Consider the following 24,541-nt stretch of genomic DNA (forward strand, 5'->3'; position numbering starts at 1 on the left):
CATAGTTTGGACTGCGCGTGTGGGTTTGCCCAACATTTTGTGTTCAATTTGTTTTTCACACGACGAAGATTAAGGTCACAAGAAAAACTTTCAATTCTTCATCAAATTAGTATAAAAACATGAATTACGGTCACTTTCTGCGAGATGAGTGAGTACCGTGACGTAAGACACGCGCGTCACAAGCCACAGAGTAGTGACGTAAATCCATGACATAAAATCTACACGACCATTTTTCATACATGTACTTGTATTTATGACTTTGCATATTTATGATGGAGCAACCCAACCTTCTATCCTACATATTCTTATAAAAAAATACAAAAATAATTGGGTGTTCCTGCTCTGTGTCTTGTCTTCTTACTACCTTCACGTCTGTTTTACGCGTGTAAATTATTTACCATCTCTACCCGAGTAATGACCTTTGACAAATATTTTGATGAATAAACAAACAAAATTTGTCATTTTCAACCATACATTGTGCATTCATATGCACAAGGAGCACAAAATTTGGTAATTTTCTTTCGATGAGTCATTTGTTGCCGAATTGCATCATCTCTGAACTGTTTCCAAAAATTATGACTTTACCATTTCAGCTGTGTCATCATCATTTCCCAATTTGACCATTTACCTTGACAATAAATAAGGCCCAAGGACAAACACGCCATCGTCTTGGCCTTTACCTGGAAAAACCTGTCTTTCCCCATGGACGACCGACTGTATGTCGCTTTATCACGTGTAACAGGATTTCACGACATCAGTTACTCTGGCGTTCTGTAAGATCGCACATTTGTTGAAAAGATCAATCTCTCAGCAGCCCTCCTGAAGCACACCAACAATTAAAACAATCTCAGTTTGAAGTCTTCACACCAATCAGACATCAACAATTTCATATTCTAAAGGTCACGTCCACATCAACATTGATCCATCACAACATGAATAAACCGAAACTTCCATGCAGCATCAGTAACATGTCAACATAAAAAATATAAAAAACCTCAAGCGTGTCAACAAATAACCACATTCACCATATCACCATGGTGTTTTGCAAGTCAATAATAATATTTATATTGGACTTGTCACAAGGAGATGCCTCAATGTGTTTAACATGAAAAGATGTCCAACCATGAACCAGGCATTTTCCAAAAGGACCAAGTGATGGGTGCAGGACTTTCTGTGCGAGCAAGGCCCAACTTGGCTCGAGAACTCCTCCCCCAAGGCAAGCACCCTGGGCTCATTGCGTGCAGAAACCTCGACACAACAGGAAAGGGTAATTTTGGTAAGGGGAAATGGTTTATTTTCATTCAATGAAAAGAGAGCAGATGAACATCGGAAAGGTCTCCAAGGATGCACTCCAGGCAGCATTTCAACACCCAAATACCTGAGCCGCTATAGGCTGGCCCCTTTCCGCCCACGTTACTTTATTCGCTGAGACCATAAAGGTTTGGTAACAAATTACTGAAGGAAGGAAGAAATGAATTGGGAAATAGCCAAGGAGGAGATGGGGGAGAAGGGTTTTCATGGGGGATGGGAATTCCAACACAAGGTACCATTTAAGCTGGATAGTTTAACAGCAAGCTGAGCTGTACTGAAGGGATAATTGCACAGTATAATATAAATTATTTCTTAGCTTTATCGTACCGCAGCAGGGTGCAGTGTTGAAACATCATTCATCAAGTTGTATAATGAACAATAATTGTGCATGTACAAAAAAGTGTGCAACAGATATAAACGAGAACATGGAGACAACGTGCAATTTTACCAAATAACAGCTTCATGCACAGGTACATTTACTTCAAGACGATGCAAGGCGGAATGCCAGGTATGCATGCGGTACGAACACAGTAGGTTTTTGGCCTATCATTGGTTGCTCCGGAAGGAGAGCCTTGGATATTTGGCTGGCTCACTGCAAGAGTGAATCGAGCACCGCATCTGGGTGGGAAGAGCGCTTCCTGTGTGCAAAAAAAAAAAAAAAAAAAAAGAGGAAAAGGGTAAGGTGAAGCTAGAATGGACATGACATACACGAGACACGTCAAAGGTACAAATAATTCACAGGGGGATTGCTAACGCATATTATAGGCAAGAAGGAAGTAAAACTAATAATAATATTCAAGATGAAGGGAAGCAGTAAAAGGACAACAGGGTAAAATGGTAAAGGGAAGGCAAAGGGAGGTGGACCATTAGCTTTGTACTTCTACTGCCCACCCCCCCACCCCCCAAACACACTCATTTCCTTGCTCACTGACCCTGGCCGCACCCTGCCCTCCCCTCTTCTCCAGTAGAAAGAGAAAGCCTCGGGCAGCTGGGCATACACTCTGTTGCCTATTGTCTCCCGCAGTGCAGGCCAATGACGCGGGAAGCGGTCCTGACGCAAAACTGGGTTCAGTTATACAACCACACCCATGAGAAGGCTGAAGAAATCTGTGTGAGAGATAACCTTTGGGAGAGATTGGACTGGGTTCGATGAGAATGTGCCACAACGTTGGGAGCCAGGGAGTTTGGGAATGAGTAATGGCCAAACGAGGTTGCGTGGGATACAGATTCTGGGAACGTATTTTATTTTTTTTAATCAACCTGAAGATCCACCGAAATAGAACACACATTCTTTGGAACTAAAAAAAAAAGAAGATATTAATGTATTTCCCTGTAACTTATTATATTAAAAGAAATGCTACACTACTATTGGCAAACTGAAACAAAAAATTGAAGACTTTTTAGAGACACCATAATAATGTTTCAAAAATGGTTAAAAAAAAAAAAAAAAAAGCTGGGACAGCATGATAAATTGAAAGAAGCAGATATTTAAAAATAAATGTTTATCACAATGAATTGACTCATTAACACTACGAACGATACCTACATTTTCTCAAGTAAACCTAAACTTCACAAACTAGGTGCGCAGTCTTGAACAATTTTGCGGAAGAATAAATTGGAAAAAGGGTGTTCGAAAATATTCATTCAAAATTTCCTATTCTTCCTTCATAATAACATCCACTACTGAGGCAAGGCAAAGCCAGCAGAGGTTTGTCAGCAGCTACACATATCAAGACCACTTTGTGTGAATAAATAATGTGTATCTTACTGTATTGAAGGAATGTTAACACCCGTACTTTCAGCTCGGCCATTCACAAGATCTCGACCAGATCATCGTCTATCAGTTAACGAGAACATAACCCAAGGTAACGAACATCACTTTGGGAGAGACTGGGCTTTATTCCTCAAGCACTGTTATCGTTAGCAGTACCAGTTTAGCATACCTCCAGCAGTACCAGTTTAGCATACATCCAGCAGTACCAGTTTAGCATACATCCAGCAGTACCAGTTTAGCATACATCCAGCAGTACCAGTTCAGCATACATCCAGCAGTACCAGTTTAGCATACATCCAGCAGGACCAGTTTAGCATACATCCAGCAGTACCAGTTTAGCATACATCCGGCAGTACCAGTTTAGCATACATCCGGCAGTACCAGTTTAGCATACCTCCAGCAGTACCAGTTTAGCATACCTCCAGCAGTACCAGTTTAGCATACCTCCAGCAGGACCAGTTTAGCATACATCCAGCAGTACCAGTTTAGCATACATTCAGCAGGACCAGTTTAGCATACATCCAGCAGTACCAGTTTAGCATACATCCAGCAGTACCAGTTTAGCATACATCCAGCAGTACCAGTTTAGCATACATCCAGCAGTTCCAGTTTAGCATACATCCAGCAGTACCAGTTTAGCATACATCCAGCAGTACCAGTTCAGCATACATCCAGCAGTACCAGTTCAGCATACATCCAGCAGTATCGGTTTCGCATACATCCAGCAGTAACAGTTTAGCATACCTCCAGCAGTACCGGTTTTGCATACATCCAGCAGTACCAGTTTAGCATACCTCCAACAGTATCAGTTTAGCATACATCCAGCAGTACCAGTTTTGCATACATCCAGCAGTCGGGGCATTCCATGTCAAGTGTACACACCCTCCCGACACTAATACCTCATTTTCTCCCCATATGTTGGTCATTCATTCACTTGGGTGAAAAAACTCAAAACACCAACTTTTATACCGGTTGGTCTAAAAGACCTGTGCATGTGCATGTGGAAAATTTATGTACAATATACTGATATAGTGTATTGGAAATCTTGTGTTCAAATATTGTGCTTATGTATTGTGGCGTATTGTGTGTCCAGCACCCGAGTTCCCCAACATAAATCTTTGCCATGCGTGAACCCACTGGGATCCCATTTTCATTTATGCTGAGGTGGCATCCATGCCGAACTTCTCAAGGCTGGTGGAAATGCTGCACTCGTGTCGTTGCATGCAGTTTTGTGCTCTGCCTGGAACACAGGCATCATCCCAACTGACTGGAAGAGGGGCCTTGTTGTCCCTCTCTGGAAAGGGAAGGGTGATCGCCAAGACTGCAACAACTACCGAGGGGTGACGCTGCTCTCAGTGCCGGGCAAGGTCTTTGCTCGGATAATTCTTGATAGGGTTCGCCACCATCTGCTTGAGCACCAGCGTCCAGAGCAGTCAGGCTTTACACCAAAGAGGTCAACGATTGACCGTATCCTTGCCCTTCGTGTCCTCACCGAACGCAGACGAGAGTTTCGGCCGGGGCTGCTTGCAGCCTATGTTAATCTCTGTAAAGCGTTCGATTCAGTGAATCGGGATGTCCCATGGATGATTCTTGGTCTTCGTGGGGTGCCACCAAAACTGATCGATCTGATGTCTGAACTCTACTCTGGTTCTGAGAGTGCTGTGAAGTGTGGTGGTACCACCTCTGACTTATTTCCAGTTGTTACTGGAGTTCGTCAGGGATGTGTACTTGCCCCCACACTTTTCAGCACTTGTATGGACTGGATTTTAGGGAGGATGTCGGAGAGATCAAGTTGCGGTGCATCGTTTGGGAATGTCAAGATCTCGGACCTTGATTTTGCAGACGATGCAGTCATCTTTGCGGAGACTTTAGACATCCTTTTGGGGGCCCTCGAGGTGCTGAATGAAGAGTCGGAGCCGCTGGGATTACGGGTTTCTTGGGTCAAAACTAAGATCCAGGCTTTCGGTGACATCTTGGATGCTGCTGTCCTGTCTGTGTCTGTTTGTGGTGAGAATGTTGAGGTCGTGGAGAGATTCACTTACCTTGGCAGTGATATTCATGTGTCTGCTGGCTGCGAGTCAGAGGTCAATAGACGTCTGGGTCGGGCCTGGGGAGTCATGGATTCACTGGATCATGGGGTGTGGCGCTGCCGGTACCTGTGCGGGAGGACGAAAGTCCGAGTCTTCAGGTCCTTGGTACTTCCAGTCTTGCTCTATGGGTGCAAGACTTGGACTCTGACCAAGGATCTGAGACGGAGACTTAATTCCTTTGGTACCAGGTGTCTTCGGAGAATCCTTGGCTATCGCTGGTCGGATTTTGTGTCCAACGAGCGGTTGCTGAGAGAGACTCGGATGAGATTTGTTACCTGCATAGTCCGTGAGCGTCAGTTGCGGCTGTATGGACATGTGGCTCGTTTTCCTGATGCTGATCCTGCTCACCAGATTCTCTCAGCGAGGGAGTCTCATGAGTGGAGGAGGCCAGTGGGCCGACCACGTGCCTCATGGTTGCAGCAGGTTGACCACCATCTCAAGGAGATGGGGATGGGCCTGGCATCTGCCTGGGGGATGGCCAGACGGAGGCCCCTGGAGTACCGACGGAAAGTGGACGCAGCGACGCGCTGTTCTGGCACATGCTCCCATACCTGACCTGACCTGAGGTGTTGGAGTATATGAAGGGGTATTATCACACAAAAAAAAAAAAAAAATCAGGACCATCGGTTTGGCTGGGGAGCGGGGGCCCAAGGTCAAAGGGCGCCCCAAACTATAACTTTTTGAATTACTGTTTCGGAGTGATTTTACTTTACGCGATTCGAAGGATCTCGCTTTTACGAGCATTTTGATACCAAGATCAGCCAAATTGGACCACTACAACCTGTGATATGGCCTATGAAAGATTGTGGGGCAGCCGGAGGCACCCAAATTTGGGGGGCCCTAAAATGGGCCCACAGGTATAAAAGTTGGTATTTTGAGTTTTTTCACCCAAGTGAATAAATGACCAACATATGGGGAGAAAATGGGGTATGTGTCGGGAGGGTGTGTACACTTGACTTGGAATGCCCCAGTACCAGTTTATCATACATCCAGCAGTACCAGGTTATCATACATCCAGCAGTACCAGTTAAGCGTACATCCAGCAGTACCAGTTTAGCATACAGGGGTGCAAATTAACATTTTTATCCACTGGCCAGCAGGGCCGGTGACTCGAAAAAGTTTCCGGCCCAGCAGGATTTCTACCGGCCCGATAAAATAAAGACAAAAGTCACAAATTTGATATCAAACACTTTGAATATACTCACATGAGTAAGTTTGATGAGTGAGGTTGGTTGGATGAGTGAGTTTGATGAGTGAGGTTGGTTGGATGAGCGAGTTTGATGGAGGAGGTTGGGTGTGTGAGTGAGTTGGATGGATGGATGAGTGAGTTTGATGAGTGGGGTGGGGGGATGAGCGAGTTTGATGAGTGAGGTTGGTTGGATGAGTGAATTTGATGGAGGAGGTTGGGTGTATGAGTGAGTTGGATGGATGGATGAGTGAGTTTGATGAGTGGGGTGGGGGATGATGCGGGGAGGAGGAGGTTTTGGGTGATGGGGGGACCTTTATGTGTGGGTGATGGGGGCAGGGGGTTGTGAGTAGTGCTGGGGGGATTTTTGTGGGTGATGGGGTGGTTGTGGGGGTGGTTGTGGCTGATGGACGATGGGGGGGGGGGGTTGTGGATGATGGACGATGGGGTAGAGGGGGAGGGGTACTACTCGTCCACCCATCATATATAAACTCACTCATCCACCTAACCTCACCCATCAAACTCACTCATTCACCCAAAAGCCTCATCAAACTCACTGATTCACCTAACCTCACCCATGAAACTCACTCATTCACCCAAATTCACTCATTTAACCAACCTGGGCATAGTGTTGGGCACCAATAACCAAAAAGTTAACTTCGATAACGATAATCCGATAACCCCAATTTTAAGTCCGATAACGATAATTATAACACAAAGTTATCGTAAGTTAACGATAATCCGAAAAACGATAACTACTTTTTAACAAGGATTAAAAAAAAACAAGGAAAAAACCTTCAAAACCCATAGAAAAGACTTATTTATGCAAAACCCAAGATTAAAATAAGCATTTTGCGTCTTTTTCGAGTCTATGAGTCGTCACACACAGCACGGTTAACCGGACGGAGTCCAACATGCACTGGGAGGTTAACGGGACGGGTCAAGTACACAATGTGAATCCAAAAAACAAATTAATGTCCATTTCTTACCGAAAGAGCAACGGGAATAGGTCCGCGGAACGCTGCGCACACAAACAGGAAGGCAACGTTAATTCAAACATGAGAGGCACGACCTTACAAACACACTGAGAACAGTTACAAACATGGCGCGACGGTATCTCCACGCCTCGACACTCATGTCCGATTGTCCGTCGCTCTGCCGAAGGTTAGACCGTCCTTGTGTTTGAATTAACCGATCTGTACGTTTCTCAACCTTGACCGAACCCGGTACCTGCAGAGCAGAGCAGCCACATGGCTGAGGAGGTCGCCATTGCAAGGCTTCTTCTTCTTCTTCTTCTTATTCCTCCACCTCCTCTTCTTCTTCCATTTTTCTTCACGCGGCGGCCTGATTCAGCATTTTCTAGTAAGACAAGTAATCTATAATCATGTACATTTTTCTCCACATTAATAATTAGTTCGGCGAAATGCGACCCGGAAACGATTAAAATGTTATCGGACAAAAAAAATTAACGTACATTTTCGGACTAAAAAAATCGAGTTATCGGAAGTTAACTGGTCCGATAACGAAAAATGGAAGTTAGCTTCTGATAATAGTCCGATTAAAAAAGTTAACTTCGATAATTATCTGTTATCGGATTATCGCTTTTGTGCCCAACACTGCCGGGGCATGAGAAAATGCGCTCGAACCGCGCCAAACCGTCAAATCTCGCGCAATCTCGCGTGATTTGGAACGAGATGAAAACAGACAAAATGGCCGCCGCAGAATTACTGGTGATTTCTACGGATTTTTTGCGGACAAAAACAGTAGTTAAAGTTGAGAAAACTAGTCAAGAAGCTAGTACAAATTGTACAAAATAACAGGAATCACCGGTGATTCGCCAGCCGGGCAGGTAAGGCAGTATTGTGCACCTGCCCAACACAAAAGTAGGGCGCCATTGGCGACCGGGCGGCCATTAATTTGCACCCCTGGCATACATCCAGAAGTACCAGTTTAGCATACCTCCAGCAGTACCAGTTAAGCATACATCCAGAAATACCTCATTCGCATACCTCCAGCAGTACCAGTTAAGCATACATCCAGCAAGACCTCATTCGCATACCTCCAGCAGTACCAGTTTAGCATACATCCAGCAGTACCTCATTCGCATACCTCCAACATCACCAGTTTAGCATACATCCAGCAGTACCAGTTTAGCATACTTCCAGCAGTACCAGTTAAGCATACATCCAGCAAGACCTCATTCGCATACCTCCAGCAGTACCAATTAAGCATACATCCAGCAGTACCAGTTTAGCATACATCCAGCAGTACCAGTTAAGCATACATCCAGCAAGACCTCATTCGCATACCTCCAGCAGTACCAGTTTAGCATACATCCAGCAGTACCTCATTCGCATACCTCCAACATCACCAGTTTAGCATACCTCCAGCAGTACCAGTTTAGCATACCTCCAGCAGTACCAGCTCAGCATACATCCGGCAGTACCAGTTTAGCAAACATCCAGCAGTACCAGCTTAGCATACATCCAGCAGTACCAGTTTAGCATACCTCCAGCAGTACCAGCTTAGCATACCTCCAGCAGAACCAGTTTAGCATACCTCCAGCAGTACCAGTTTAGCACACCTCCAGCAGTGCCAGTTTAGCATACATCCAGCAGTACCAGTTTAGCATACCTCCAGCAGTTCCAGTTTAGCATACCTCCAGCAGCATCAGTTTAGCATACCTCCAGCAGTACCAGTTTAGCATATATTCAGCAGTACCAGTTTAGCATACCTCCAGCAATACCTCATTCGCATACCTTCAGCAGTACCAGTTTAGCATACCTCCAACAGTACCAGTCAAGCATACAGCAGTACTAGTTTAACATACATCCAGCAGTACGAGTTTAGCATACCTCCAGCAGGACCAGTTTAGCATACATCCAGCAGTACCAGCTCAGCATACATCCGGCAGTACCAGCTTAGCATACATCCAGCAGTACCAGCTTAGCATACATCCAGCAGTACCAGTTTAGCATACCTCCAGCAGTACCAGTTCAGCATACCTCCAGCAGTACCAGTTTAGCATACCTCCCCTCCAGCAGTACCAGTTTAGCACACCTCCAGCAGTGCCAGTTTAGCATACATCCGGCAGTACCAGTTTAGCATACCTCCAGCAGTTCCAGTTTAGCATACATCTGGCAGTACCAGTTTAGCATACTTCCAGCAGTACCAGTTTAGCATACAGCCAGCAGTACCAGTTTATCATACCTCCAGCAGTACCAGTTTAGCATACCTCCAGCAGTACCAGTTTAGCATACCTCCAGCAGAACCAGTTTAGCACACCTCCAGCAGTGCCAGTTTAGCATACCTCCAGCAGCATCAGTTTAGCATACCTCCAGCAGTACCAGTTAAGCATACATCCAGCAGTACCAGTTTAGCATATATTCAGCAGTACCAGTTTAGCATACCTCCAGCAATACCTCATTCGCATACCTCCAGAAGTACCAGTTTAGCATACCTCCAACAGTACCAGTCAAGCATACAGCAGTACTAGTTTAACATATATCCAGCAGTACCAGTTTAGCATACATCCAGCAGTACCAGCTCAGCATACATCCGGCAGTACCAGTTTAGCAAACATCCAGCAGTACCAGCTTAGCATACATCCAGCAGTACCAGTTTAGCATACCTCCAGCAGTACCAGTTTAGCATACATCCAGCAGTACCAGCTCAGCATACATCCGGCAGTACCAGTTTAGCAAACATCCAGCAGTACCAGCTTAGCATACATCCGGCAGTACCAGTTTAGCATACCTCCAGCAGTTCCAGTTTAGCATACCTCCAGCAGTTCCAGTTTAGCATACATCTGGCAGTACCAGTTTAGCATACTTCCAGCAGTACCAGTTTAGCATAAAGCCAGCAGTAACAGTTTAGCATACCTCCAGCAGTACCAGTTTAGCATACCTCCAGCAGTTCCAGTTAAGCATACATCCAGCAGTACCAGCTTAGCATACATCCGGCAGTACCAGTTTAGCATACATTCAGTAGTACCAGTTTAGCATACCTCCAGCAGTACCAGTTTAGCATAAAGCCAGCAGTACCAGTTTAGCATACCTCCAGCAGGACCAGGTTAGCATACATCCAGCAGTACCAGTTTAGCATACATCCAGCAGTACCAGCTTAGCATACATCCGGCAGTACCAGTTTAGCATACATTCAGTAGTACCAGTTTAGCATACCTCCAGCAGTACCAGTTTAGCATACCTCCAGCAGTTCCAGTTAAGCATACATCCAGCAGTACCAGTTTAGCATACATCCAGCAATACCAATTTCGCATACCTCCAGCAGTACCAGTTTAGCATACCTCCAGCTGGATCAGGTTAGCATACATCCAGCAGTACCAGTTTAGCATACATCCAGCAGTACCAGCTTAGCATACATCCGGCAGTACCAGTTTAGCATACATTCAGTACTACATTTAGCATACATCCATTAGTTCCAGTTTAGCATACCTCCAGCAGGACCAGTTTTGCAGACATCCAGCAGTACCAGTTTTGCATACATCCAGTAATACCAGTTTAGCATACCTCCAGCAGGACCAGTTTAGCATGCATCCAGCAGTACCAGTTTAGCTTACCTCCAGCAGTACCAGTTTAGCATACATCCAGCAGTATCAGTTTAGCATACATCCAGCAGTACCAGTTTAGTATACATCCAGTACTACGTTTAGCATACCTCCAGCAGGACCAGTTTAGCAGACATCCAGCAGTACCAGTTTAGCAGACATCCAGCAGTACCAGTTTTGCATACATCCAGTAATACCAGTTTAGAATACCTCCAGCAGGACCAGTTTAGCATGCATCCAGCAGTACAAGTTTAGCTTACCCCCAGCAGTACCAGTTTAGCATACATCCAGCAGTACCAGTTTAGCATACATCCAGCAGTACCAGTTTAGTATACATCCAGTACTACGTTTAGCATACATCCAGTAGTTCCAGTTTAGCATACCTCCAGCAGGACCAGTTTAGCATGCATCCAGCAGTACCAGTTTAGCTTACCTCCAGCAGTACCAGTTTAGCATACCTCCAGCAGTACCCTTTTAGCATACCTCCAGCAGTACCAGTTAAGCATACCTCCAGCAGTACCAGTTAAGCATACATCCGGCAGTACCAGTTTGACATACCTCCAGCAGTACCAGTTTAGCATACCTCCATCAGTACCAGTTTAGCATACATCTGGCAGTAACAGTTTAGCATACCTCCAGCAGTACCAGTTTAGCATGCAGCCAGCGGTACCAGTTTAGCATACGGCCAGCAGTACCAGTTTAGCATTCCTCCAGCAGTACCAGTTTCACATACATCCAGCAGTACCAGTTTAGCATACCTTCAATAATACCAGTATCTCCAACAATCACTTCCAGTTCCGGGTTGGGAGCGTCGAGAGGTCTACTTCGGGGCTCTCTGCTGACGTTCTCAAAGTTAAGTTTCCGGTTGTTATTTGTCCCGTTTTAACTGTTTAATTTTCTCACCTACATGTTACTGTGTGTTCCTAGTTCGGTTTTGTTTCAAAAATCGTGCTATTTTGAGTTTTTGTTGACGTTCTTACAGGGTGTTTGAGGCCTCGCCTTGAGGCCTACCGGTTCCCCTCGGTGTTCGATCGTTTTTTTTTCTTTTTTCTCCCCATGACTTTCAATTTCTATCCTCCCCATTACCTTCAATTTATATCCTCCCCACTTTCCTAACGTCCCCCATTCTCCCAACTAATCTCTATTTCTTATTTAAAAAAAAAAAAAACAACAACAACAACAATACGCAAACCTTCTCCCAATTCTGCTTCTTCTTCTTCCTCTTATTTTCCCCCTCTTTTTCTTCCTCGATTTTTCCACAACACGACCATGACCGAATCTGTTGAAAACTCTCTCAAACATTAATAATAATAACAAAAACTATCTTATAATGCTTCATCTTCCTCTCTCAAACATGTGGTACTCTTTACTGTTTCATAATGCACAACTCTTATGCTATTTTAACAGACTGCTCTCATTTCGACCTCTCCTTCATTCCTTGCCTAAAAAATCCAACTGTTACAGCGTTTCTTTTCCCCATTCTCTGAATTCGCCTTTATTGCATCCATCAAGAATTGTGTTAAATCGCATCTCTGACCTAAAACTTTTAAAAACCCCAGTTTGCTATGAATGTTCGCTTTCCATCAACCATTCTTTTTTTCCAACTTCAGTGCCAACTCACCCCTCACCCCTCACTCTCACTCTCAAAGCAACCATCCCACTCTTTTCCCTCCAAGCCTCCCTCTCACCTCTCTCAAAAATCACCCCCTCACCTTTCTCCCACCTTTCATCCCCTCTCTCATCCTTCTCAAAGTGGCCCCCCCTCTCCTCCACTACGCTTCCTCCTTCCACTGCCCTCTCACCTCCATCTCTTCACTCCACCTCCTCAAATCCTCAACTGCCTTGTTCCGCGTCTCTTGTCCCCCCTCTCCCCCAGCACCACAGAGCCTATTCTCCTCCTCATTCGGCCCCTCCCCGAGCTATTCTGAAATCCCCCACACTCTTTCAACAACCCTCCTTACCCCCCCTCGTCCCTTGTCCTACCCTCCCACTCCCCCAAAGGGGGTATGGTCCGAGATGCCTCCCCCTGCACCCAAAGCCTCCTCCCCTACCTCTTCATTAAAAGTGTGGACCTCAAATATCCGGGGCCTTCGCTCAAACCTTACAGATCTTTCCATACAGGCTGCCACTGACAAACCAGACATAATCTACCTAACAGAAACTTTCCTCTCCCAAGACGTGTCTGACTCCCAAGTATCTCTCTCTGGTTACTCCCTCCTCCAGTATGACAGACCTGACCCTCGTCCTGGTGGAGGTGTTTATCTCTTCATCAAAGACTCTATTCCTCACTCTCCATGCACTGCTCTCACTCCCCACACCCACAGGAATACCTCTGGCTACGGCTTCCCCTCCACTCCAACCTCATGTTTTTATGTGTACTGTACCGCCCACCTAACAGTGATGACTCCATCTACACCTCACTATCCGAAAGCATGGACCATCTTCTATCTTCTAATCCAAACTCTCTCTTCCTATAATGTGGTGACTTCAATTGTCATCATGCCAATTGGCTCGGTGAGGGTACCTCTCTCACCTGTCATGGCACCTCAGCAAAAGTTTTCTGCGACTCATTGGGACTGACTCAATCGGTCAACTTCCTGACCCGCATCTCAACCAATGGTACTCCATCTCCTCTGGATCTGATTTTGACAAATTTCCCTGACAATATCTGCTGCTCTTCCTCCTCTCCAATCGGTTCTTCTGACCATGTCCTTGTCAAAGTGGACATCTCTCTGGCTGTTATCAGAGAACCACCTCACCGCCATCGAGTCTGGCATTTCACTCAAGCCGACTGGCAGGGTCTCCAAGCAGCCATCAAACTTATAGACTGGTCTCCTATCACTACTTTCTCAAACATCAACTCATCCTGGGAATTCTTTCAAAGAAACGTGCTCTCCCTCATGCACAGATTTATCCCCTCTCGTCTTCAGTTGCCCTACCCTTCCTCCCGCCCTAGGTTTACTGAAGCTTGTGGTGAGGCAGTTGTCCTGAAACAACTTGCCTTTACCTCATGGAAAGCAAACCCAACTGAGGGCAATCTCAGTTCCTTCCACAAAGCTCGGAACAAGTGTGTATCTACCCTCAGGAGAGCCAGAAAACAACATCTTTCTCATCTCAAGTCTGAACTCTCAAACCTCTCTCCCTCCTCAAAATCCTGGTGGTGTTTCATCAAATCTGTTTCTGGTGTATGTTCCCCCTCCATCCCTCCCTTACCTCAAATGGCCGCACTGCTGATACCGCACGTGAAAAAGCTGAATGCCTAAACTCGGTGTTTGCAGCTAAATCTTGTGTCATAAACCCATCACTTTCTCTACCCACCTCACCCAGTCGCACCCAACTGTCCCTGGACTCTGTGTCCTTTTCTCCTAACAAGGTGGAGAGCTTGCTTTCAAACCTCGACTCAGATTCTGCAACCGGTCCAGATGGCATCAGCCCACGTGTCCTCAAAGCCTGCTCTTTTGCTCTTGCTCACCCTCTCTCTGTTCTATTCACCCTCTCATTTGCTCAAGGTCATCTCCCATCTGCTCGGAAATTTGCAAACATCACTGCCCTGCATAAAAAAGGTGCAAAAACAGATCCCTGCAACTGCAGACCAATCAGCCTTCTCCCAATCGTCAGCAAGGTTATGGAATCCATCATCGCTTCAGACATGAAATCCTTCCTCTTCTCCAATGGCTTGATTTCCGATCATCAATTTGGTTTCAGACCAGGTCACTCTACCCTGGATATGCTGCTTCTGCTCTCCCATCAATGGGTGGAGGTCCTCAATGCCAGACAGGAAATCCGAGCCATATCCCTGGACATATCACGTGCTTTTTACACAGTCTGGCACCCTGCCCTACTCACCAAACTCTCTTCCCATGGTATTCAAGGCCATCTCCACTCATGGCTCGCAGACTTCCTCTCCTGTCACAGTCAACGTGTGGCCCTAAATGGAGTTCTTTCATCCCCTCTTCCTGTGCAGGCTGGAGTTCCTCAAGGTAGCGTTCTGGGGCTTGTTCTTTTTCTGGTTTTCATCAATGATCTCTCCCACTCTCTGGAAAATCCTCTTTCTCTTTGCTGATGACTCCACCCTCTGCCGTACCATCGGTCATCCCTCAGACCGGCAAGCAGCAGCTTCTTCGCTCACTGCAGATCTGGATAAAATCACAAACTGGTCCAACATGTGGAACATGTCTTTCAATCCAGACAAATCTCACACTCTCACTATGTCTCTTCGAAAGGACCGTTGAGAAAACACCCTCATCCACTTTCTCAACAATCCTCTGGAAGAAGTCTTTTCTTTCAAGCTTCTGGGTCTCAATATCTGCCATGACCTTTGCTGGGAAAGTCACATTTCCAACCTCGCCTCCAAAGCCAGTCGCCGACTGGGAATCCTCCGTCGTGCAAAGTCCTTCCTCGGCCCTCTTGAGCTCCTGACCACTGACAAAGCTTTTGTCCGTAGCCTGATGGAGTACTGCTCTCCCCTCTGGGCTGGTGCTCCTGCCTCCCACCTTTCTCGGCTTCATGCTGTCGAAACCAGGGCATTTAGGATCATCGGCATCTCCCGCAATGAAGCTGAGTCTTTGGGCCTCTCACTCAATCACCGCAGGTTGGTCGGTGGTCTTTCTGTCTTCTCCCGTCTCCTCTCCAGCCTTGACCCCCCTGCTCTCTCTGCGATTTGTCCCCACCACATTTCCACAGGGCGCTCAAGGTCTGCCAACAACCCCCTTCTGCTAAAACTACCAAAATCACTGCTCACCTTCACTCTTTCATTTAATTCCTCTTTTTTCCCGCCTTTGGAATAAACTCCCTCACTCTATTCTTTCCCATTCTTCCCTCCAGGCTTTCAAAACAGTTGTTCACCACCACCTCTTATCATCCCCCATCCAAATCCTCGATCTTTTCTACCCCCCGATAATCCACCCAAGCCCACTTCCTTCAATTCCCCTGCTTTCCTTCCTGAAAGTCCCTTTAGTGTCCATCTTGTTTACCCCATGTTCCCTGCCCACATCCCTCTCCTTTCCACAGATCTCCTCATGTGTCTGTTCCCCACTGTTTTGTCCCTCCCACTCCCGCCCCTCTTGTCTCATGCCCCCTTGCTGTGCGTTGTGTGTTCGCTCTCATACGAGCATCGACAAGGTATACAAATATATATATATATATATATATATATATATATATATATATATATATATATATATATATATATATATATATATATATATATATATACCAGTTTAGCATACCTCCAATAATACCAGTATTTCCAACAATACCAGTTTAGCATACCTCCAATAATACCAGTATCTCCAACAATACCAGTTTAGCATACCTCCAGCAATACTGGTTTGACATACCTCCAACAGTTCCAGTTTAGGGCAATTCTATGGTAACTCATGTTACATTTTAAGTCATTTCAGAAAATTCATTTTGCTCACATTCAATTTGACTTGGACTCTCAGTGTGTTTCACCTGCCAGGCCTACCAGACTAAAGGATGGCTGCACTACAATTCCCAAAGATGTGCATGTGGCAGGAGTGGAAGTCACGGTAACTTACATTTCGGAATGAGGACACACCAAAAAACAACACTTCTTTGTTTGAAAAGTTTCCTCAAGTGGAGAACAGTACAAACTTGTGAATGATACGGTGAATTACCAATATCTAAATGTTATCAAAAGTAATACCAGGAATCAAACTGGATTGAGGACCGGGAGCCAGAGCAAGAAAGATGGTAACTTGTGTGACAGAACCTATCATTACGATTTGTCCATCAACATAAAATGTGCAACAACTTTGTTGGCTCGCCTTAGTTTTTGACTTTTCACATCGTTTCGAGACATGCACCTGTTTGTAGTGGATTTGGGTAAAACTGTTGCCAAAATTTACATCATGTACAAGTCATGTCCTCTGCTGTGTGACTTCAACCCATGTTTCTATCCCTGTACAAAGTCTTCCATCTGTATATGTGAAATCAAAGGATCATCAAATTTAATGGACACAAACCATGTGAATACTAACTGAACAAACTGCTGATTGTATAATGATGGGAAATACTGTACACGACAACATATGACCATCCTGATCAATTAGTGTCACACTTGGGATTCAATTCCCAAGTACTCAAAACGTGTCAAGACTGAAAAGTTGTTGCATTTGTCAATTGCCTTGAACTCAACAGGGCATGACTTTAATGCAGTAAAGATAACTCATAAAACAACATGAAAGACACACTTGTGACTGAAATGTCAGAAAGCTCTCTAAATATCTCCAGAATTTTGTTGCAAACTTGAAATGTCCATGAATGTTTGCTGTTTCTGGCATTGCCAGCTTGGCAACCATTTTGTCCATGGGATAAAAGATTTCATCCTATGGGCTGAGCCACTTTCAGTTCACTCCTGCTGCTTCCATCAGACACCTTGAAATAATTCTGGATGTCACTTTCAGTCACTACCCCTGGAAACATTCCCATTCGTACTCAACCACATACCAGTGGCCTCCATCAATTGTCATGTTTGGTGGCTCATTATCAGTTGTGTGTTTATAAGTGCCCATGTCCTTAGTCAGAAGACTTGACAAAGTAGTAGCATTATTCTCAGGGGAAAACCCAAAGTGAAGAATGTGCGCAACATTTTGGACAGGTGAAGCCTTCTCGAACACATCAGTAAGCTTCAAGAGTTCGTTCCCCTTGGCAATGTCGTTGGGTGATAATTCTGTAACTTCAACATTTGGCATTCCAGCTGCAACTTTCACAAAACTTTGCGCATTTTGCACAGTGTGCTTTCTTGGAAGCACTTTCCTCTTCACTGCACTACCAATTCCATCGACAAGGCTCTTTCCATGGGATGTGGCAAAGAAATTCCACTTTATCTTTACTCCATGTTTTCCTTGCAGTCAAGGAATATATGCTGCCACATAAGGGTTTTTGAACTGTGACCATGGTCCATCAGACCACATGGAAAGACATATTTGACAGTTGGTGGAAGGTTTTCCAGTGTTTTTCTATGTAAGCGATTACTGTCTCCTTTGAATGTGTCAGGTTGTCTGAGGTCAGAACACCAGAATACAGCTGCCCTGAGTGCCAGCAGACAACAGTGAATTAACTAACTTGTTTCTGTTGGCAATAAAAACTTTGGATTGCATCTTGTGCAGTACAGGTATAGTTTTCTGAAAAGTCGACCTGCATCAATAACTTCTCTGGATCATCGTCAGTCTAAGATGGCTTGCCTTTGTTGAACTTTACTTGGTTGGAAGCAAATGTAAATTGGACAGGTCGTTTCAGTTTAGCATAACTCCAACCGACAACAGCACCAGTTTAGCACACCTCCAACAGTACCAGGATTTCAACAATAGCACTTTAGAATTATTTCCAACAATACCAGTTTAACATACCTCCAACAGCATCAGTTCAGCATACCTCCAACAACACCAGTTTAGCATACCTCCAACAGCACCAGTTTAGCATACCTCCAACAGCACCAGTTTAGCATACCTCCAACAGCACCAGTTTAGCATACCTCCAACAGCACCAGTTTAGCACACCTCCAACAACACCAGTTCAGCACACCTCCAATAACACCAGTTTAGCATACCTCCAACAGCACCAGTTTAGCATATCTCCAACAGCACCAGTTTAGCATACCTCCAACAGTACCAGTTTAGCATACCTCCAACAGCACCAGTTTAGCACACCTCCAACAACACCAGTTCAGCACATCTCCAACAACACCAGCTTAGCATACCTCCAACAGCACCAGTTTCGCATATCTCCAACAGCAGCAGTTTAGCATACCTCCAACAGCACCAGTTTAGCATACTGCAACTGCACCAGTTTAGCATACCTCCAACAGCACCAGTTTAGCACACTTCCAACAGTACTAGGATTTCCAACAATACAAGTTTAGCATACTTCCAACAGTACCAGTTTAGCATACCTCTAACACTACCAATTTTGCACACCTCCAACAGCACCAATTTAGCATACCTCCAACAGCACCAATTTAGCATACCTCCAACAGCACCAATTTAGCATACCTCCAACAGCACCAATTTAGCATACCTCCAACAGCACCAATTTAGCACACCTCCAACAGCACCAATTTAGCATACCTCCAACAGCACCAATTTAGCATACCTCCAACAGCACCAGTTTAGCATACATCCAGCAGCACCAGTTTAGCATACCTCCAACAGTACCAGTTTAGCATACCTCCAACAGCACCAGTTTAGCATACCTCCAACAGCACCAGTTTAGCATACCTCCAACAGCACCAGTTTAGCATACCTCCAACACTACCAATTTTGCACACCTCCAACAGCACCAATTTAGCATACTTCCAACAGCACCAATTTAGCATACCTCCAACAGCACCAGTTTAGCATACCTCCAACAGCACCAGTTTAGCATACCTCCAACAGCACCAGTTTAGCATACCTCCAACAGTACCAGTTTAGCATACCTCCAACAGCACCAGTTTAGCATACCTCCAACAGCACCAGTTTAGCACACCTCCAACAGTAACAGTACTAGGATTTCCAACAACACCAGTTTAGCATACTTCCAACAGTACCAATTTTGTACACCTCCAACAGCACCAGTTTAGCATACTTCCAACAGTAACAGTTTAGCATACCTCCAACAGCACCAGTTTAGCATACCTCCAACACTGCCAATTTTGTACACCTCCAACAGCACCAATTTAGCATACCTCCAACAACACCGATTTAGCATACATCCAGCAGTACCAGTTAAGCATACCTCCAGCAGTACCAGTTTAGCATACATCCGGCAGTACCAGTTTAGCATACATCCAGCAGTACCAGTTTAGCATACATCCGGCAGTACCAGTTTAGCATACCTCCAACAGGACCAGGATTTCCAACAATACCAGTTTAGCATACCCCCAACAGCACCAGTTTAGCATACATCCAACAGTACAAGTTTTGTGCATCATCCTCCGAATTTTACAGCTGCTGTTGAAACAAGAAGTTGGGCTGCAATCTGTCACATGGATCGAGTAGCCTCCACTAATACTTTGATTTCAATTTGCACGTCATGCGATATTTCCTTCCCCGGAATTATGGTACTCAGCACACTACAATTATATCACCGTCTATACTCTTATTGTCCTGCAGATGTGGTTGCCGTCTCATTGTTTGCGTGACAACTAATCACAGTGTACAATCACAACACATGACTCTACTATGGAACATTTCATTTACCTGCATCATGCATCTCCATTCACGAATGCTCGACATTTTTACCCATCACTTTGCTGATGGATTTAGTCAAAACAGCATAATGTACTTCAAAAAATTCTGCTCCATTTAGTCTATCATTTTGCCGAGGGCATCTTCCATTCTCTTGCAAGACAGCTGACATCACCTTTTCATCCATCCTTGCTGCTTATATATGACGCGAGTGATGGATGTTTTGGTTTGTCACTTCTGCTTCACAATGAAGCTTCATGTTGGGTTCTTTGATTTGAACCTCTCCTTAAAATGAGTGAAACGAAACATTTTGGAAATTTCGAATTATTCTCACTCGGATTTCAATATCACCATAATAGATATTAAGTTGTTTAAACTTTCCTGATATAAGAAGAAGATTTCTAATACCGGATATCACCAGGCGGAAAGATATGATACACATTTACATGGACAGAATTGAGGTCTTCCCCACACGCTGAACTCCTCCTCAATACCCCCTGGATCCACTACCCAGACAGAAAACATATTTGGGCAACGTGCAAAATATGGTTGGATTTGGTTCAGTATTTTTTGTAGTTTTTGAAATATATAGACAAACAAACAATAAGAAGACGTCATGCAGAGCAGGACACTTGAAAAATCCATAAAACAAATTTGAACTCAAAAAATAATTGGCTGGTTGAATTCAGTGACCTGAAATATAAATACTGAAGTCAATTTCAAGTCATTCGGATGAAAATTGAGGATTTTAGAAAACTCCCCTAAGTTGTTGACCTTTGGCCTATGTTGACCTTTGGACCTCAAAAATAATAGGCTTCTTCCTCATGACAAACTCTACCATGCGGTTAAGTTTCATGAAGATCAGTTTAAATTTGTAACCTGAAGGTGATAAACAGACAGACAGGCAAACGGACAGACATCCACCCATTGGGACCAGACTCTGTGCAGAGCGCTGAAGCTGCCGAAGCAGTCTCCTTGGCTATTGGGCACAATCTTGGATGGGTCGCCACTCCGACACAGTAGACCAGCATGCTGGCACTCATTTTGCCGACCTCGGAAGGATGACAGGTTGAGTTAACCCCACCTGGTATTAATTCAACAGCTGAGTGGGATTTGAACTCAGGATCCTGGGATCCCAAGCCCACCACCCGAACCATTAAGCAAACACCAGGCATAGAGTCAACCACACCTGGTATTATTTCAACAGCCAAGCAGGATTTGAACTAAAAATTTCAACAGCCAAGGTATTAATTCAACAGCCAAGGACCCTGCGAACCCAAACCCACCACCCAAAACATTAAGCCAACACGAGGCAAACAGACAGACAGACGGACAGAATAACGAAATCGACTCACCAATATACTTGAAAAATCTTCGATTTTGCAAGTAACAAACAAACTAGATGGTATTCATGGAATACGTACCCCACACAGTCTTGGGGAGGACTTGGTGCGAGCCAACTTTTTTGTTTTTAAGTTTTTTTTTTTCTTCGAACCAATATGGCTGCCAGACCACGTGACCAATAGGATCATCTTTATCAAACCATATTTCCCATGGTTAGTTGATCAATTAGTTAAATTTTGCATTGATTGGTTAAGCAATTTCTCTTACAAAGATTTTCCCTTTGATAAAATATGGCTGCCAGACCAATATGAAATTGTTATGCAAATCCTGTTCAAATTTCTAGTCAAACGGATGAAAATTGGGGATTTTAGAAATTTGGCCTATATTAACCTTTTGGTTTATGTTGACATCAAAAAATAATTGGTGGTTGAATTGAGTGAGGTGATATGAAAATTCTGTTCAAATTTCAAGTCAATCGGATGAAAATTGACAATTTTAGAAATTCCGGCCGATTTTGACCGAGGTTGACATCAAAATTAATTGGTAGTTGAATTCGATGACTGAATGTGTAAATCCTCTTCAAATTTCAAGTCAATCAATTGAAAATTGACAATTTCAGAAATACGGCCAATGTTGACCTCAAAAATAGTTGGTGGTTGAATTTAGTGAGCTGTTCAAAAATAATTGGTGGTTCAATGTGGAAATCCTGTTCAAATTTCAAGTCAATAAGATGAAAATTGAGGATTTTATAAATTCGGTCAATGTTGACATTTTGGCTTACGTCGAGGGTAAACATAATTGGTCGTTGAATTCAATGACCAAATGTGCAAATCCTGTTCAAATTTCAAGTCAATTGTATGAGAATTGACAATTTTAGCAATTCTGGCATTTTAAATATGTTGACATTTTAGCCGAGGTTGACCTCATAAAGACTTGGTTAAATTAAGTGAAGTGAAATGAAAATGTTCAAATTTCAAGTCAATCAGATGAAAATTGACAATTTCAGAAATTTGGCCTATGTTGACCTTTTGGATTAGGTTGATGTTAACAATAATTGGTAGTTTAATTCAGTGAACAAATATGCAAATCCTCTTCAAATATCAAGTGAATTCGATGAAAATTGCGGTCCATGTTGACCTTGACCTCTTCAAATTTCAAGTTAATCAAATGAAAATTGAAAATTTCAGAAATACGGCCAATGTTGACCTTTTGGCCTATGTTGACCTCAAAAATAGTTGGTGATTGGATTCAGTGACTTGTCATGCAATCCTCTTCAAATTTCTAGTCAAATGGATGAAAATTGAAGATTTTAGAAAATTGGCCGATGTTGACTTCTGACCACAAAATACGTCGTAACCGCAATATCACAGGGTCATGTAACGTGTGGTAAAGTTTCAATTTCCACAGCTGAACGGTTCATTCACTCAATATAATTTTCCAAACAGTACAAAAAGATAAGTTTAATGCTTTGGAAATTCCACATTTTCTTGTTTATGTATGGAGAAGGAGGGAACATAGCCTTGCTTGCTTAAAGTAAATAGGAATATCAACTTAGTTATAAGACTCATTATTTCTTTAAATTTTCAAATTTCACTCAAGATTTCGACACTTATTTAATCCGGTATATGTCCGATCCTCAAAACCGAAATGATATTTTGATGATATACTTTATTTAGTCTGTGAGAGGACATCGTGGAAAATTGCATCATGTGATGCGTGAAAATCGCTCCAAGTTCATAACTTGAAAACTATAGCACTTACAAAAGCGATGAATACAGCGATTCATAGCTATGATGAACAGGCATTCGATAATATTAGTGAATAAAGTGAAAAAAAAGATTTATCGTTAAGAAATCGTTGCGTCATGGTTGAGCAGGCCAAAAAAAACATGGCGGTTTCAGACCTCATAGTGAGTGGTGACTGAGGATGTGCCTGATAAAGGATATAATTAAATAAGGCCATTAATTATGTTCAAAAGGGGTGTTTTAATTAACCCAAACACCAAATTTTCAGTCATGCACTTCCTTGGAGTTTTCTTAGTATGCATGCAAAGTTTCACGCTGCCAGGTTTCATGTTAATGAACACACACACACACACACACACACACACACACACACACACACACACACACACACACACACACACACACACACACACACACACACACACACACACACACACCTTACAAGGATTTTTTACGCATTTTCGGGATCCAGTTATGTTGACAAGTCATGGTATAAGCAACAACACAGCTTTATTGCTGAGACATCATCAATAGGCAGATCGACAGCAAGATGGATGTCACGTTACATACTGGTACAGGTCATCTAACCTGTACGTGATGTACCACGTGATGATACATACTGGTACGTGATGTCACATCTAGTAATCACCCTAACCTGGAAGGTAACCCCAAATGGAATCCCACACCTCCCCTTTCCCTTTCAAAGTTACGGGATGCAATGTATAGTGTTTGTGTCATACAAAATACCACGTCGAAGAGCGATGACGAGATTGCGCATATATGTAAACAAATGTCATGCAAATGCTAAACAAGCAAACGCTAAACAAGAGTAATTTGAACTGGGACATGAGTTCAGGTATTGAACTCAGGCATCGTCGAGATTCGCGTGTGTGGCTGCTCATTGCGAGCAGTGTCCAGAGAGTACATAAAACTTGACCCGGCTCTTAGGTGGGGGGCTGTGGGGTTGTTTCTTGTCGCTGGTAGATGGCTCCTTCTCACCAGTAGGTGGCTCCTTGGCACCGATGGGTTGCACATCAGGCACAAGGTGCTGATAATGCAGACGGAGATAACAGCAGTTTCTCCAGTAGACCGAGCCTCATGGCAGTTTGATGTAGAAGTCACGACACCGTCCGATACCGATGATGATACATGCCTTGTACCATAGTTTAGTATCATGATCCTGGATAGATATGTCCGTACTGATCCGGAGTGATTTCAATGCCTTTACAGTCTTGTCATAATATGCGCTGGTTTTTGTGTGCAGTGTGGTGGCCTTCACGTCACTCATCCACGGCTGTCTGCCACTCAGCAGCAAACACATGATGAAATCCGA

General features: G+C 44.0%; 2 protein-coding genes across 2 annotated transcripts in view; one reads left to right on the forward strand and one right to left on the reverse strand.

The window, feature by feature from the left end:
* LOC147019378 (DNA-directed RNA polymerases I and III subunit RPAC2-like) overlaps window positions 1-24,541 on the forward strand; it is a 220,622-nt gene that overhangs the window by 170,727 nt on the left and 25,354 nt on the right. The window lies entirely within an intron of this gene.
* The window catches only part of KIF3A (kinesin family member 3A), a 198,155-nt gene continuing 174,885 nt past the window's right edge, over window positions 1,272-24,541 (reverse strand). The window contains exon 18 of the mRNA XM_085899852.1: window positions 1,272-1,949. Within this exon, the coding sequence (XP_085755978.1) occupies window positions 1,901-1,949 (49 nt within the window). The 3' untranslated portion in view covers window positions 1,272-1,900. The remainder of the gene's footprint in view (window positions 1,950-24,541) is intronic.

This window comes from Eptatretus burgeri, chromosome 10 (genome assembly GCF_056783735.1).
Source record: "Eptatretus burgeri isolate ZD-2024b chromosome 10, Ebu_testis_v1, whole genome shotgun sequence".
NCBI lineage: Eukaryota > Metazoa > Chordata > Myxini > Myxiniformes > Myxinidae > Eptatretus > Eptatretus burgeri.